Below are 16,131 nucleotides of genomic sequence, written 5' to 3' on the forward strand. Positions count from 1 at the left end.
AACAAACACTGAACGATTGTCTTTTTATTAACTAACATTATCACAGATTAATAAATGTATTGTTCCATGTTCATTTGTATACCGCGCGCAAGGTTTATGCGCATAGTCAAAGTCTTATTCTCCGTTTTTAGTGTATCTCTGTAGAACAATTACAGTGCCACATACTGGTCTGGCATGTATACTACATCGTTTCGTGTCGGTTTCGTGGTTTCGTGTGGACGCAGATATTTCTTGAGACAAAAAGAGATCGGTTAGGGAAAGCTCTGGCTTCGTGTGGACGTAGCCTAAAAGTCTTTGAGAGTTACATTTACTCTCACTTAGAACTAGGGCTGAACGATTAATTGCATTTGCGATAATATCGCGATATGAGAATTTTCGATTTTCCAATCGCAGAGGCTGCGATTACACGGTCACGTGACACGTGAGAGTAAAGAGGCATGTTTGACTTGAAGATTAGATCGGTGTATGACATCAAAGTACGGCGAGTGAGAGAAAGCATAAGAAGATGTCCGCGCTCTCTTATAGCTCTCACAGTACTTTGATGACACACACCCATCGGTCTAAGCAGCGCTGCTTCAAATCGAGCGTGGGCCATCAGCAGAAAAAGAAAAGAAATAAAACGGTAAACAGCCAAAGGATGTAACTTAGAATGGGAGATGGATCGGTTTGTGAAAGGGAAGAGGAAAATCATAGATGAAGTTGCACAGACCCAGGCAAGTGCTGGTCATTTAAAAGCTAAATGCAGAAATTATGACGAGGCATATCTTGCTCTCGGCTTCACTCACCGTGTCTATACCGGACGCTACAGTTGTCAACAGCTCTACACTGGATGCGACAAAGAGACCGGTGCAAATCATTTTAACTTTGTGTCAGTACGTCATAAATAGAATAAGGCATCAGTTTAATGTCGCGTCGCATCCAGTGTAGACAGTGTCACTGGTTATAATGGTTTCTACTGTATTTTGGCGCTCGCGTCCGGTGTAGACACGGTGTTTAATGTCGTTGGTGAGGAGGAAAGCCTGTGTGTGTCCTATGCCTTAGCGGACAGCAAGAAACCCACAAAAAATAAATAAATAACAGGGAGAGAATAATAATAATAAGTTATTCTCTCTATGCTATTTTTCAATGTTTCAAATGATGCAGGTGTTTTTTTCCCTGTAGGTTTTTTAAATTACAAAAAAAAAAGTTTCATAATGTTTAGTGAAATTATTTGGTAGTCTGAGGGGGGCACAACCAAAGAAGTTTGAGAACCACTGGTCTAAAGTTAACAGACAGTGTTTAAAAAGTGCAGTGCACATGTTTACATATGTTTATTACAGTGACTTTGAATTACCTAAAGTAGAGTGGTAAAGCAACAGATTTGTTTTTATATTTCTGCAATCTACTTTAGTTTGCGTGATTTGTTACTGACTTTCATATTAATGTTTACACCGTTCTTATTTGTCAGTGCTTTATGTTGTCATAATTATTACATGCTTACAAGGTTGGAAGTTCAACAAATCAGTCAATATACTACTGTGATTGTAGTTGTTAAATAAAAATGTCATTCACATCAATTCATGCATCACCTAATTTCATTGTAACATATAAGCCTGGCCTACAGAAAAGAACATTTATGTTTAATCTATCTAATAGTATGTTGGTCATACTATACAATGATTTATAGCTTGTCTTTGTTGAATAATACAGAACATAACGAGCTTTAAAAAAATAATTGCATATTAAATCGCAATATTGGTAAAAAAAAATCGCAATTAGATTATTTTCCAAAATCGTTCAGCCCCACTTAGAACAAAAACCAACCAATATTTAAAGGGCACCTATTATGCAAAATCCACTTTTACATGTTGTTTGGACATAAATGTGTGCTGGCAGTGTGTGAACACAACCACCCTACTAGGGCTGCTCGATTATGGCAAAAATCATAGTCACGATTATTTTGGCCAATATTGTAATCACGGTTATTTAACACGATTATGAGGGGGCCATATGACCAAAACTTTATACGAGTGATTTATTTAAAGATAGTGATACATATCAAATATATATTTCCTGTAAATAAGGTTGCTATGACATCTACATTGTAGAGACCAGCGGAATTTCAAACAAACAAACAAAAAGTCCTCCAAATTATTGAAAATAATTAAACTGTCAGTAATAAAAAAGCAAAGGACAAATACAATAGAATAAAAAGATACAAATGAAACACACTGTGCTTTAATGTTTTTTTTTATGCAAGTCTCAAGAAGTTTACAGCCTACTACAGAAATGAATAATCAAATGTAAAATAAAACAGCATAGACTGTAAGAATTAAACTTTTTTGTTTCTTATTAAAGCTACAAAAGTCCTTCACTCAAAACCAGTGTGTGATTTTGAATTTGTCTTTTGTTGTTTGATTAATATTAAGCACACAGTCGCAGCAGGAAAATAGCCTGCTGTCACTCTAAGAGCCGCAGGCTCCAATTTACCGTTACACGCGTATTTTCATTCTCAACTCTTTACGTTCATTTATTACATGATCGATGAAGGTATACATGAATAATCACTAAGCGCAGCATTTGACACATTTTTGCGTGTACTTGACCATTTAGACCATTTATGAATTGCACAGCCCTACACCCTACACTGTAAAAAAAATCTGTGACATTTACGGTAAAATACCTGGCAGCTGTGGTTGCCAGAACTTCACCGTAAAAAATATGGTAGCAACATTTTAGGTTTTACAGATTTAACTTAAATTCACAAAAAATACCGTATTTCATTAACTGATGTAATGTTAATAAACCAACATATTGAAGTGTTAATATCTGTTTTGAACCATTGAAATAAACCGATAACCACCAAAATCTGGTGGTGATGAGAAAGTCACATGATGAACCAAAGCTCATCACAAACAGCCATTTATTACATGACCGATGAAGGTATACATGAATAATCACTAAGCGCAGCATTTGACACATTTTTGCGTGTATTTGACCATTTAGGCGTGCACCTTGAGCTAAAAGATGACTTTACATGTCTGTGTTCTGTTCCATCTCTGAGCGCATATATATTCCTGAGGAGCAGTGCAAGTTCTTTCACGCTTTTAAAAACATGAATAAATATACTTCTATAAATCAAGCACCCCCCATTTTGCAAAAGTCACGTTACATGATTGTACTGATTTGCACGTGAAATTGGGCTTTTATGGAGGAACGAAAGTGCAGCGCTGGAAAAGAGGGCGGAATGGGGCGCAATAATCGTTTTATCTCGATTATTGTATTTTCATAATCGTCGGAGGCCAAAATCGAAATCGAAACCGTTTTTCAATGAATTGCACAGCCCTACACCCTACACTGTAAAAAAAATCTGTGACATTTACGGTAAAATACCTGGCAGCTGTGGTTGCCAGAACTTCACCGTAAAAAATATGGTAGCAACATTTTAGGTTTTACAGATTTAACTTAAATTCACAAAAAATACCGTATTTCATTAACTGATGTAATGTTAATAAACCAACATATTGAAGTGTTAATATCTGTTTTGAACCATTGAAATAAACCGATAACCACCAAAATCTGGTGGTGATGAGAAAGTCACATGATGAACCAAAGCTCATCACAAACATCTTTTCTATGAGCTGAGGAGGGTAGTTCTTATATCTAGAAGGTGCACACAGTCTCATTCACACAAACACTAAACCCCATCATGGTGACACCCACGGTACTGAAATAATGCAATAAACATTAATTTAACTACATCAGATGTAAGATTAAACCCTAATGTACACAACTGATAAGAAAAAACGAATTTCAACAAAAAAAAACATCAAATATGAAGTGTGATGCAGGAAATTCTGGGAGTGTCAATTTACGTTTTTTCACTGTGAATTATACAATGACTTTTTCTTTTTCACTTCCAAAAACCTTATTTTTAACAGTATTTTACTGTAAAATTACATTAAATGTAATTACATTTATTCACCGTATATAGTATGGAAACTTACTGTTAACCAGTTAACAGGTTTTTACTGTAGCATTTTTACAGTCTTTTACTGTTAAAATCACAATAATGTTTTACAGTGTACAATGATAAAAATCCCCCCACACTTTATTTTTTAATCCACATTAAACCAAATCAGTCTCACTATGTCATTTTGATTCTCTAAACAATGTGACTACATATTGCTTAGGCCCCGCCCACAGCAGCTGACTGACAGCCCTGCATTGCCATAGTTTCTGCCAACATCAAATATGAAGTGTGATGCAGGAAATTCTGGGAGTGTCAATTTACATTTTTTCACTGTGAATTATACAATGACTTTTTCTTTTTCACTTCCAAAAACCTTATTTTTAACAGTATTTTACTGTAAAATTACATTAAATGTAATTACATTTATTCACCGTATATAGTATGGAAACTTACTGTTAACCAGTTAACAGGTTTTTACTGTAGCATTTTTACAGTCTTTTACTGTTAAAATCACAATAATGTTTTACAGTGTACAATGATAAAAATCCCCCCACACTTTATTTTTTAATCCACATTAAACCAAATCAGTCTCACTATGTCATTTTGATTCTCTAAACAATGTGACTACATATTGCTTAGGCCCCGCCCACAGCAGCTGACTGACAGCCCTGCATTGCCATAGTTTCTGCCAACAGCTGTTGTATGCTGTCCTCCATTTTCTTGCAGCTCATTTGCATTTAAAGTGATGCACACCAAAACAGCGCTTTTGTAGGCATGCTCCAAAAATGACATTATCCACACATTATAATAAATCTGTTCAGATTTTAAAAGTCATGAAATGCCTTAAGAGATGTCACTGACAGAGGTTCTCTGTGCCACAAGTGTACATATTCTACTAACTGATAATGAATTTCCCTGGCTAAATATTACATTTAAATATTTCTCTTTTTCTTCAGCATTTTGGGATACTATACTTTGTACCATTTGGTCCGAGAGAGGTTGACGAAGGGAGAGGTTCAAAATATTGGTGATTGAGAGCAAAACGTGACTCACAAAGCCTCATGCCATACTGTACGTGACAAATAATTGTCATCTGTGCCTCCATTCAGACGGCATATCAACCAAACTTGCTCCTTAAATTTGAAGGAATTTCAGGAAATTCCTTCAAATCAGGAAATCAAAAACCATGGCATGTGAGTTAAAGAAAAAAAAAGTATTTAATGACACTTCTGTTAATCATTCATAAAAAGTACCTCACAAATCAAGATTCTGTATGCATCTGAGACAACATCTCAATACTCTAATAACAAGCTCATTCTTAAACTGGAATGGAAAAAGAGTACGGCCTTTTTGTTTGTATGGTCTTGTTTTTGTTTTGTTTTTTTGCATATGGTCTTGACTTGCATAAACAAACAATTTGCACAAGGTCTGCATGATATATCAAATCATGATCGAATCATGATATGGCTTAGTGTGATTATCAAATAACAAAGGCTGCAATGTAATTAAGTATACTTGCTGGATCTCAGAGCGGCTCCGTTCATAGAAAATTCTGCGTATTATGAACTCAATTTCGGCATGAGCTGTGAGTTTGAGATGCTTATAACTTATTTCGCCACATTTGTATTGAGAAGTGTTTATAAACCTGTTACCAACAGAGGAGAAGACATAAATATTAGTTCTGTCAGGACCACTATTGTCAAAATGATAGATACTTAGCATAAAGTTTGGTTTGGTGGTATGGTTCTGTTCTGGGCAAAAAACTCCCTGCCGATCCATGCAGCCTGTCATGAATGAGCTGGGAGAGCAGCAATAATAACCCCCCTAGGGTTAACAGAACAGAACAAGGCAGATATCATTAATGTACTTAACGATATTTAAGTGTAACACTTTATTCAAGATAAAGGAGTCTGATTAGCAAGGAATATCAGAAAGCCAAGTCCTGACTGTGGCGAAAGGAGGAGCTGGGGATGGAGGAGGGTAATTTGCTCCTGAGCAAGCTGAAAAGCTGCTGAATAATACTGAATAGAGCTTAGATAGGAATGCCGCGATAGGTGTCGTATTCCTATAGCTAGATGTGATCAGCTGATGCAAGCTTGACTCACGTGACCGGCCAGAGCTAATGCTAACGCTTAATTATTGCAATTTTACAGTTGTACTATAAAATAAAATAATTTTTATTTTTATTAAACAGTTGATAAATTATTAGAAATGATAAATTAATTAAAATGTGTGAATAATATTTTTTTAAGTCACAAAATGATCAAATTATGACTCGACTAATTTGGGTGATGTTAATGCATTTTTACTGCATATCTGTCTCTCTTCCAGTACAGAAGAGGATTGTATATGCACCTATATACGATTACATTATGTATTTCAACAGTTTGAAAACATAGAAGAACAAATTATTCAATAAAACCCTTAATGATTTACTATTGATCCTTAAAAAAAGGTTACTTAATTAATCATCCAAATAATTCGTCGATTACCAAAATAGCCAATAATGACTGCTTGACCTGCCTATTCCAAGATTTCCATTACAAAAATTGTAGCTTGTCACTTGGGCAGCACCCTTTGTGCTCCTTCTACCCCTAAAGGGTGTAAATTAGTACCTTAAGTTACCCATAAAGGGATAGTCACCCAAAAATGTTAGTATAATTTACTCACCCTGACGCAGTTCCAAACCTGTATGCCAATTGCACGACAACTGTAAGGTATAATTGTTCCAGTTTTCTATCACTGGTAATGAAAAATAGCTAAGCCTACTTTTTCATGGATTAAGCAATGAGAAAAGACTAAAACCCCTGATAAAGTATATGTGTGAAGTCACACTAAGCGTAGGGTGTTAAGTTGTGTGTGCGTTTCTAAAATTAGGAACAGCTCTTAGACACAGGCCTATATGTCTCCTTGGCAACATAATAACCACCCCAGTTTTACTTACAGCATGCGAGAAAAAAGTGCACCAGAAATCTCCAAAGCTCCTACTCTGTGCAATCCATGAAACAAAAATTATTGAAACAGTGAACCAATGCGCGAACAACATCAATCCATCCCAGAAACCATTCTCTCCCATCAGAAGAGGAATTCAGTGATGTAATCTACTTGAATCACTGGTCTGTTACAGCACAAAACTCATGGCCCCCAAATGTTATATGAGGTGTGCTGCTAAGAAGAATAGATCCCGTGGCGTGGGGTGGATAAATGTACAGATACATAGATACATCCTGGTCCTGGTTTTTGCTGATCTGGCTCGTGTGCATGCACCAGTTAATTCATGATCACTACTGTATGTGATGGAAGTGCTGGCCTTTGTATAGGACGTATTTAAGTCCAGATCGGCATCCAAACACCTGCTTTTCTCCTTTAATTCTCCTTTTCCTGTCTTCATAATAACTCACAGTTAAAACAGGATACTTTGTGATTCATTTGCTACTGAATTCCCTGCAAGACCCCCTGATGCAAGGAGGCCCAGATGATCATAAAACACCGGTGCTGCATTGCCAGGATTTATGAAGCTCTTCAACTAAACTACGCATCGAAAATGACAAACTTATAAATAATGCTTAGGTTATGGTGCATGTTATTAAAGTGACAAATAATAATTCATTATAAGAGAGAGATGCGGATGCGATGAGAGATGCGCCGCATCCTGACACACAAGACATCCTGATGGCTGAACTCAAGCCATTGAATAATTATTTGTCAGTAACATTGTTATTATTTTGCATAAACTATGTAACAGCAGTGATCAGATCAATGATGATAAAAATGATGTTTTGAGGGAATTACCTATACACAGGCTCCAGCCTCTGTCTGCGATGCTGTCGCTGTTGCTCTTTCTTTTCTGTCTCTTTGTGTATACGTATTATTTTTGGCCGTAATGCATATTATATTAGGTTTGGCTTTAAATGAAATCCCTCAATCTGCTCTGTGTGTTGTCCAGTTACCGCAAGTGTACGATGAAGATGGACCGATCCATTGCTCAAATAGGGGCGCGTGGACTGCACGCTGTTTACACAGTACTAATAACACAATATAATTTAACCACAATTTGTCCGTTTGTATTTCATATAGAATCTATATAAATTACTGTTCATTTCTAAACAGTAGATTAAGAGGCATGTGGTGAGTGACCATAATTACCCACTGTGAAATACATGGACTCTTCCGGAGCGCACGGACTCTTAGCAACAAACCAATGTTTCCATCCGGGTTCTCATTCCAGATGACTAGTAATAAAAGGCTAATAATAAATATTACATATATTTCCTATTTCCAAAGACATCATTAATCTTCTTTTCTTCTTTTTCGATGTTATGTTATGAATATAAACCAAATTGCAAGCTATGTGTGTAGATCACAACTAAAAGATGAATAAAAATCACAGTTGGCCCACATAAACAACAGTCGCACTTTACTTTATAAATGTTTTTTATATATATTTGTAAACTTTAATATTGAACATATTAAACATTTGATGAAATGGTAGTGTCATTTGTTGTAACATCACTGTTTAAAATTAATTTGAATAAGTTGGCCTAGAGCCGGGGTGCCCAAACTCTATCCTGGAGGGCCGGTGTCCTGAAGAGTTTAACTCCAACCTCAATTAAACACACCTGAACCATCTAATCAAGCTCTTACTAGGCATGCTAGAAACTTGAAGGCAGGTGTGTTGAGGCAAGTTGGTGCTAAACTCTGCAGGACACCGGCCCTCCAGGACCGAGTTTGGGCACCTCTGATCTAGATGGATGTTTTACTAAAATACAGTAGGCTACTAAGAATTTCTATAAGTTTCATCACTGATGTTTATTTCGTCTTTTCCCCACTTGATGGTGCTACGACTTAACACATCACGGCCTACGCTATTATTTTCTTGGTGCTGGCTTGTTTTTATTTGTGAGGGTATCTGTTGGTAACTGCTAACACAAGTGATTTATTAGGCTACAAATTGATCTCTGGACCAAGTGACTGAAATTCATATGCTAAGAAAAGCACTGACCACCCGGGTATATTTGTTTTGCATCCTGCTACAAAAAAGTAGGCCTAGTTACATTAGTAATTACATTAGTCAGGGCTGAGTAATAGCTACTTGTTAACCTGCACTGTAAAAAAAATTATGTCATTTTTACAAAATAATTTTGGCAGCTGTGGTTGCCAGAATAGTTTTGTAAAAAATACAGAAAAACTGTAAACACATTTACGGCCAAAAACTGTACATTTTACAGTATATAACCGTAATTTACAAACAAGAAAATTTGAATGTAAACCAGCAAATTCAACAATGCACACTGCTATTAAAATCTGTTTTGTACCTTTATCTTAGTCTTGTCTAAGTGCACACAGTATATTTCAATACACTTTGATTGTTGTCAGACTTTTTGTGGTTTCAACAGGAAGAGACCAGGTTGCTTCTCACAAGTTTCCCATACATAAAGTATTAACTTTTCTGCTAGTAAATGGCAGACCTGATAATACTGTAGGTTTCCCTGCTAGGCTAAAATGTAAATGTAAAAAATAAAGAAAATACACCATTGTTACTGATAATACATCCACTGACATACGTATGCAATTCAAATCTCATGTGCAGGTGGCGGGCTAAACCTTATTAAGCCTGATATCACAAAAGTTATATTATTACAAAGTTTGTTTGTAGCTGCTTTTATGATAACAGTGTTATTTATCTATAAAGCTGTCAATTGGAGAGATAATATTCTGTAAACAGATTTTTGGTAAATGCAGTGTAGTGCAATGCTGCAATGAATATCACATAGTTAAAACATATTTGTGTGCATTTTAAAGTCATTTCAGGAGTCTCGATAAAATCAAGATCATTCCAAAAAGAAGTCATTGCTCTTGTGTGGCTGGTCGTTGTAGTTCTACATTAAATAATCAAAAGATGACAGTGTTGTCCTTTTAATTTGCATTGTATTTATAATATTCCTCAATAATATTAAACCTTTACGTTCGATAATCTCTCTGGATAGAATATTGAGCAGCTTTCACTGATTATGCCTTTGACTGAGCAACCAGATGAAAAGATGGATTAGTTGATAACAGCATCTCTTTTGCTGCCTAAATGAAATGGCAAGAGCTCAAACAAGCAGAAGTCATCCACATTTTATAACACATCCTCTGTTAAGCCATTTTGCACTTTTTAAAATACGTTTCAGTTTGCATTGTGGTTTCACATGTTGGAAATGTGTCTTCATAACATGAAACTCCACTCAAATACTGCAACTTTCAGTTTGTTATAGAACACACCTTTTTTAATATTTGCATTTTTCATTATGTTTAACATATGGTGTCGACATGACAAGAAGAGTCGCTCCACTGACATTTAAAGTTGCCCCCTTTTTAATCTAGTTCAAAAACATCAAATAACATTTCAGTCCCTTACAATATAGTTCCCATGCTCAGAACTAGAAATCCCAGGGGATGCTGACAGAATGATTCATATTGACCAACTTCAATGCATTAAATAAGTTCTGTGTTACACATTTAAATGGATTGAAATGAAGTTGAAAATGTTAAAGTTGTGCTCTGTTCTATTCTAGATAAAGCAGCTTATTGTTTATCTTAAAAGCATGCATTGAGCTATCCTTTTTCAATTTATAATGTTAATTCTGTTATCTGTTTATTTAGTGAAAGAATTCTTGGCAAAAGCCAAAGAGGACTTCTTGAGAAAATGGGACTGTCAGCCACAGGTATGGGAGCTTTATTACAATAAACATGATAGGAGACAGTTTTTTAGCAGAACTAATTGACTTCTGACTTGGGTTCTGCAGAGCACATCGTGTCTAGATGACTTTGACAGACTGAAAACTCTTGGCACTGGATCTTTTGGAAGAGTAATGCTAGTCAAGCACAGACAGTCGGGACGATACTACGCTATGAAGATTCTGGACAAAGAAAAAGTGAGTATGCATGCTGTATTGTATATCCTCCTGCAGGTCCCAGCAATTGATTTTTGTCCTCTGTGCAAGACATTTGTTTTTGTGAACTTCTATGAGACATAATATTCTTTAACACACACCTGGTGTCTCTTAATGAGTACATACTGGGTCTTTTAGAAATGCAGAATGTATGTTGTTTTGAAAGTATTTATTTTTAGGTTGATTTTACTATAAAGATATGGAAAAAAAATAGTTGTATCACCATAACAATTAAGGATGTTCTTGTTATTTTAGAGAACATAATAAGCATAATAAGTTCCATAAACTCAAAAGTAAATGATTTAAGACCTGTTCACGTTCTGTTTATTATGAGTGTGTTTATTATGCACTGCTTTTATGCTGTCTGCTGCTTTAAAGGCTCAGCTCTTTCATCTGTGGATTCTGATTAGATGTCATTGTTTTTAGCTTTCGTCAGCTGGGAAAAATACCATTCCTCTGTGTCATCAATGTTATAGCTGTGGTGTGGACTTCTGTATTATCAAAGAATTAGAACAATTATTAATGCTTCGTTCTTTTAAACTTTATCAAAACTTTATAGTTATCGTTAAGCTCAATAAAGTTCAATAAGCTTGAATTTTGAAGCTGAGAAATACTGAGTAACAATATTGCGCATTACTGATGCAACTGCTACTAACTTGACCTTTCCACTAAACTATGTTTGCTTAATTTGTGTATCAGTTAGTGACACAAACTTCAGCAAAAATCATATAGTTTTACCTTTTTGTAATAAAGAATTTATAAAGAATTTAATCATTAAAATTGAAGGAACTTCACCAAAGGGAACATTAATCACCCTAATGGTGACTTAAAAGAAAACATTTTAAAATATTAACAGTAAATAGAGCTAAAACATATATTCATCCGTATGCTTTAACCAAAAACACAAATTATACAAGTTTATTATGGGTGATTAGCAATTATCAGTGATTTGCATGCTCAGCACCAAATTTGACATTGTAAGTCCTTGCTGTGTAATATTTTAAGTTGTTCAAACGAAATCACCTAACTTCATTTTTATGTAATGACAACTTTTTTACTGTATGTTTTCCGCAAATAAATTAGCTACGCAAATTACAGTGGTGGCCCAAATTATTAGAACACCACATAGTATTTTCACCAGCTAAAAAATGGTTTTAAGTCAGTTATTTCTCTCTTTTGCTGTAATGTGTCAGTAGGAAATATCAGTTTACATTTCCAAACATTCATTTTATCATTAATTGTAATAATCCAGTGAGGTTTTTGTCTGATAACAGCCAGTGCTGCGCACAGAGATCTGATCTGATCATCATCCAGTCTGTCTGGAATGACACGAAGAAACAGAACAAACTGAGACAGACTCAATCCAGAAGAACTGTGGAGAACAACGTCTCCAAGATGCTTCAAGAAACCAAAGCTACAATACTATAAAACGTTTTAGGCACTTGTGTAAAAATGCTAAAAAAAATGAGGATGCTGTCAAAAATAATGTTATAAATATATATTTTTTTTATCAATTAACTTCTATTATCTAAATTAAATCAACATTTGGTGTGACCATCCTTTGCGTTTAAAGCAGCTTTTGCCCGAGATGTACTGTGCATAGTTTCTCAGGGAGCTTTGCAGGTAGGTCTCTTGAAGCATCTTGGAGACGTTGTTCTCCACAGTTCTTCTGGATTGAGTCTGTCTCAGTTTGTTCTGTTTCTTCGTGTCATTCCAGACAGACTGGAAGATGATCAGATCTCTGTGTGCAGCACTGGCTGCTGTCAGACAAAAATCTCACTGGATTATTACAATTAATGGTAAAATGAATGTTTGGAAATGTAAACTGATATTTCCTACTGACACACTACAGCAAAAGAGAGAAATAACTGACTTAAAACCATTTTTTTAGCTGGTGAAAATACTAGTGTTCTAATAATTTTGGCCACCGTATATAAAGTTGCACTCATTTGGATTAAACACCTTAATCAAAACACTAATACTGTACATACAAAACATTGTAGGATAAGCGTAATTTGTTTAGATTTTTACATAATCTTTTTTATCTGGGTTACAGAAGACTGTAAAAACTGATTTGCAAATGGAAATGAGCATGATTTCTGTTTGCATGCCTCTATTTAGAAGTAAGTTATTATTTATTCTAAATAACTGAATCCCGATGTTTCCTATAGAGAACAATATAATTAAACTAAATGCATTTTTATGTTTTGCATGCTCTAAACTAAATTGGGATATTCAGTTGACTTAAATTATTTCAAATCAAATTTACAGCATATAGTTTCTTACATTTTCGAACTCTGAAACTGATTGTTATTTTGTAATTTTAGGAAATTCAAAAGCAGGTTAATTGTCACAGTTTCAGTTGAGTCTGGCTGGTCTGGGCATTGTTTCATGTGTCAGAACATAAAGTGAAATGGTACAAATATATCTACAGAGCAGGGAGGAAACTGAAACTTCCTCTGCTGACAAGATCAAACCGCAGCGAGCGGCCTAATGATGTTTCCACTTTTGACTGTCACATAGTCAAGACTGCTAAAGTGTCATGTAACTTATGAAATCTAAACATATTATTGTTATAACAATTTACTGAGAGGATCATGCATTAAAACGTTAGCTATGTTGGCGATAGGAGTCAAATATGAATCGATACTGTGGGTATTACTTAAGTCATTCCGTCTGGATCCCGCTTCTTCATGAATTGAAATTGCAAACAGGGTCATCAGTGCCATGTTAAAACCACAATTATTAGTTATTATTATTATTATTAGAAATAGGGTACAAAAAGGTTAATAAGGTTACCTGCACATTGGTTGTGTAATTGATATTTTAATGAGATTTTATTTATATCTCTTATATTTGAATGTGATTTAGGTAACAGACTTTGGCTTTGCCAAACGAGTCAAAGGCAGAACTTGGACGTTGTGCGGTACACCAGAGTACCTGGCACCAGAGATCATTCTCAGCAAGGTAAGAAAACACGGCAGTAGTTCTTACTCCTCTAGAAGTTAAACAAATCCTTAATGTTTTCTCTCTTTCTTTGTTAGGGCTACAACAAAGCTGTTGACTGGTGGGCATTGGGCGTTCTGATCTACGAAATGGCTGCTGGATATCCACCTTTCTTCGCTGATCAACCTATTCAGATCTATGAGAAAATTGTATCTGGCAAGGTCAGAAGAATTTCAGTCATTTTTACTATGATTTATTTTATTTATTACAGTACTGTAATTGCCAGTAAAATTCCCTCTTGGTGTTGGCCCTACTGTATCTCTGCACTCTGTCCCTATTTCTTTAACTATCTATTTTTACACAAATCATTTTACTCCATCAGTACAATAAAATTAAGTTGCTATATCAGAACAAGTCAAAAAAACAAATTCATCCCAGAAATTAAAATTTGCTGAAAATGTATTCACCCTCAGGCCACCCAAGAAGTAGCTTATTTCTTCTTTGGAACAGATTTGGATCAATTTAGCATCGCATCATTTGCTCACCAGTGGATCCTCTGCAGTGAATGGGTGCCGTCAGAATGAGAGTCCAAACAGCTGACGTCCACACACGACTCCAGTCTATCAATTAACATCTTGTCAAGCAGAAAGCTGCATATTTGTGATAAACAAATCCATCATTAAGACCGTTTAAACTTCAAACTGTTGCTTTCTGGCTAAAATACGAGTCCTCTATCCATATGCTTTTTTCTAGTGGAAAAGTAATCTTGTCTGAATTAGAACATAAATATGCACAGATCTGTTGAAACTGTTCTAAACAAATATGTTGCTGGTTTTGATGTGAGAGCACAACAGGGAATGGACTTCTTTTCTGAGGAAGTGATATATGGACTTATATTTTTGGAGTTTTACTCATTTTTCTAATGTATTTTTACATTTAATTTTATTTGTTTTGTTAGTACATAACAGAAAATATGATGCAAAATATTGTTCTAAGTTGTTTTTAAAAATAACATCTTTAGAGTAAGCAAACTAAATTAGTGAACTAAATAGTTTAAACATTCTCATACATATTACAGTTTTTCTGAATTGCTACAACACTAAACCCCAATCTCCGAACCAAATTCTCACTAGCTTAAACCAATTTGTCAAATAAAGCACTCTTTCTGCTAAACCTTAAACACGTTCAGGCAGTTAGGCTCTATTTGCACATCTCATGCACTCTTTTTGCAAAACTCTAAACACATTCTCATTCACTTAAACACTTATCCCACTGTGATGCATTTGTGCTGCAAAATGCTAAACACAAGCGGCAAAAGTTAAACACTACTAAAGCACAGCTGTCATCGTTTACACACATCGATTCAAAATTGTTCACACTTGTTTCTAATGATGTGATTAAACCAACTGTACAAAATATGAGCCAGTTCAGAGTGCACAAGTGGCACAGGTGACTGAATGATGATACGAACAATAGATGGAAACAATCTGAGAAGGAGAGGAGGGAGAGTACATGTAAGAAGCGGAGGATGAGGAGAGAAAGAGGAAGGTTTAGAGAGTGTTATCAAGGCTGGATCTGTCATTTCTCTTTGTCTAGCAAAAAAAGACTACATTACTTGTGATGTGGACAAAGTCCTCAGGCCGGACTCAAGCACAAAGCCATGATGCTGAGACAGAATGAATCTCTCATTGACCCTGATTTTACAATCGCACAACTTGTGTACTGTAACATGCCATTCATTTAGAGTTTTAGTTGAACTTTTTGGCCCTTGCAGTTGGACTGCAGTATTTTGCAGTAACCATGTGCTGAATATATATACCAACATTCAGTACAATACTATTCTTGCAGTACATACAGTAGGCCTATACAATATATTCACCTTACTCAGTTGCGTTACACTGCTGTTGCTAATCTAAAACACTTTTAGCAAGACTAATTCTCAGTGATTAGAGTACTGTAAATGAAGTACACAGAGAAAGTGCAACTATACAATAGTTCACCAAATACTACACAAGACCAATGCTGCAGACTGACGAAAATATCATTGATTTCTCTCCATATACTCAAATCAGTCAACATGGAGAACCACAACAAAACATGTCCCACTTGTCATGCTACTACAGTAGTGTGCATAACACCGTTAGCTCAGCAAACGTAAAATACTGTATCCAGTACAGGTTACAATTACAGTAAACCATAAAAAATAATCTGAAAAAAACTGACAATATTGTACAGAAAATACTAAAGTAAACATACTATACATTATCTCTTCGCCTAGCTGGATCTGGCCAGAGAATT

At 35.4% G+C, this 16,131-nt stretch overlaps 2 protein-coding genes across 2 annotated transcripts in view; one reads left to right on the forward strand and one right to left on the reverse strand.

The window, feature by feature from the left end:
* The window catches only part of LOC107560414 (tubulin polyglutamylase TTLL7-like), a 103,365-nt gene extending 95,463 nt beyond the window's left edge, over positions 1-7,902 (reverse strand). Inside the window, exon 1 of the mRNA XM_016244594.1 lies at positions 7,745-7,902. The gene's annotated coding sequence lies outside the window, so the exon portion shown is untranslated. The remainder of the gene's footprint in view (positions 1-7,744) is intronic.
* Positions 5,531-16,131, forward strand: part of LOC107560415 (cAMP-dependent protein kinase catalytic subunit alpha-like) — a 13,300-nt gene continuing 2,699 nt past the window's right edge. Inside the window, exons 1-5 of the mRNA XM_016244595.1 lie at positions 5,531-5,537; positions 10,598-10,659; positions 10,741-10,869; positions 13,759-13,854; positions 13,932-14,054. Coding sequence (XP_016100081.1) covers positions 5,531-5,537; positions 10,598-10,659; positions 10,741-10,869; positions 13,759-13,854; positions 13,932-14,054 — 417 coding nt within the window. The remainder of the gene's footprint in view (positions 5,538-10,597; positions 10,660-10,740; positions 10,870-13,758; positions 13,855-13,931; positions 14,055-16,131) is intronic.

This window comes from Sinocyclocheilus grahami, unplaced genomic scaffold, assembly GCF_001515645.1.
Source record: "Sinocyclocheilus grahami isolate Dianchi unplaced genomic scaffold, SAMN03320097.WGS_v1.1 scaffold726.1, whole genome shotgun sequence".
Classification (NCBI taxonomy): Eukaryota; Metazoa; Chordata; class Actinopteri; order Cypriniformes; family Cyprinidae; genus Sinocyclocheilus; species Sinocyclocheilus grahami.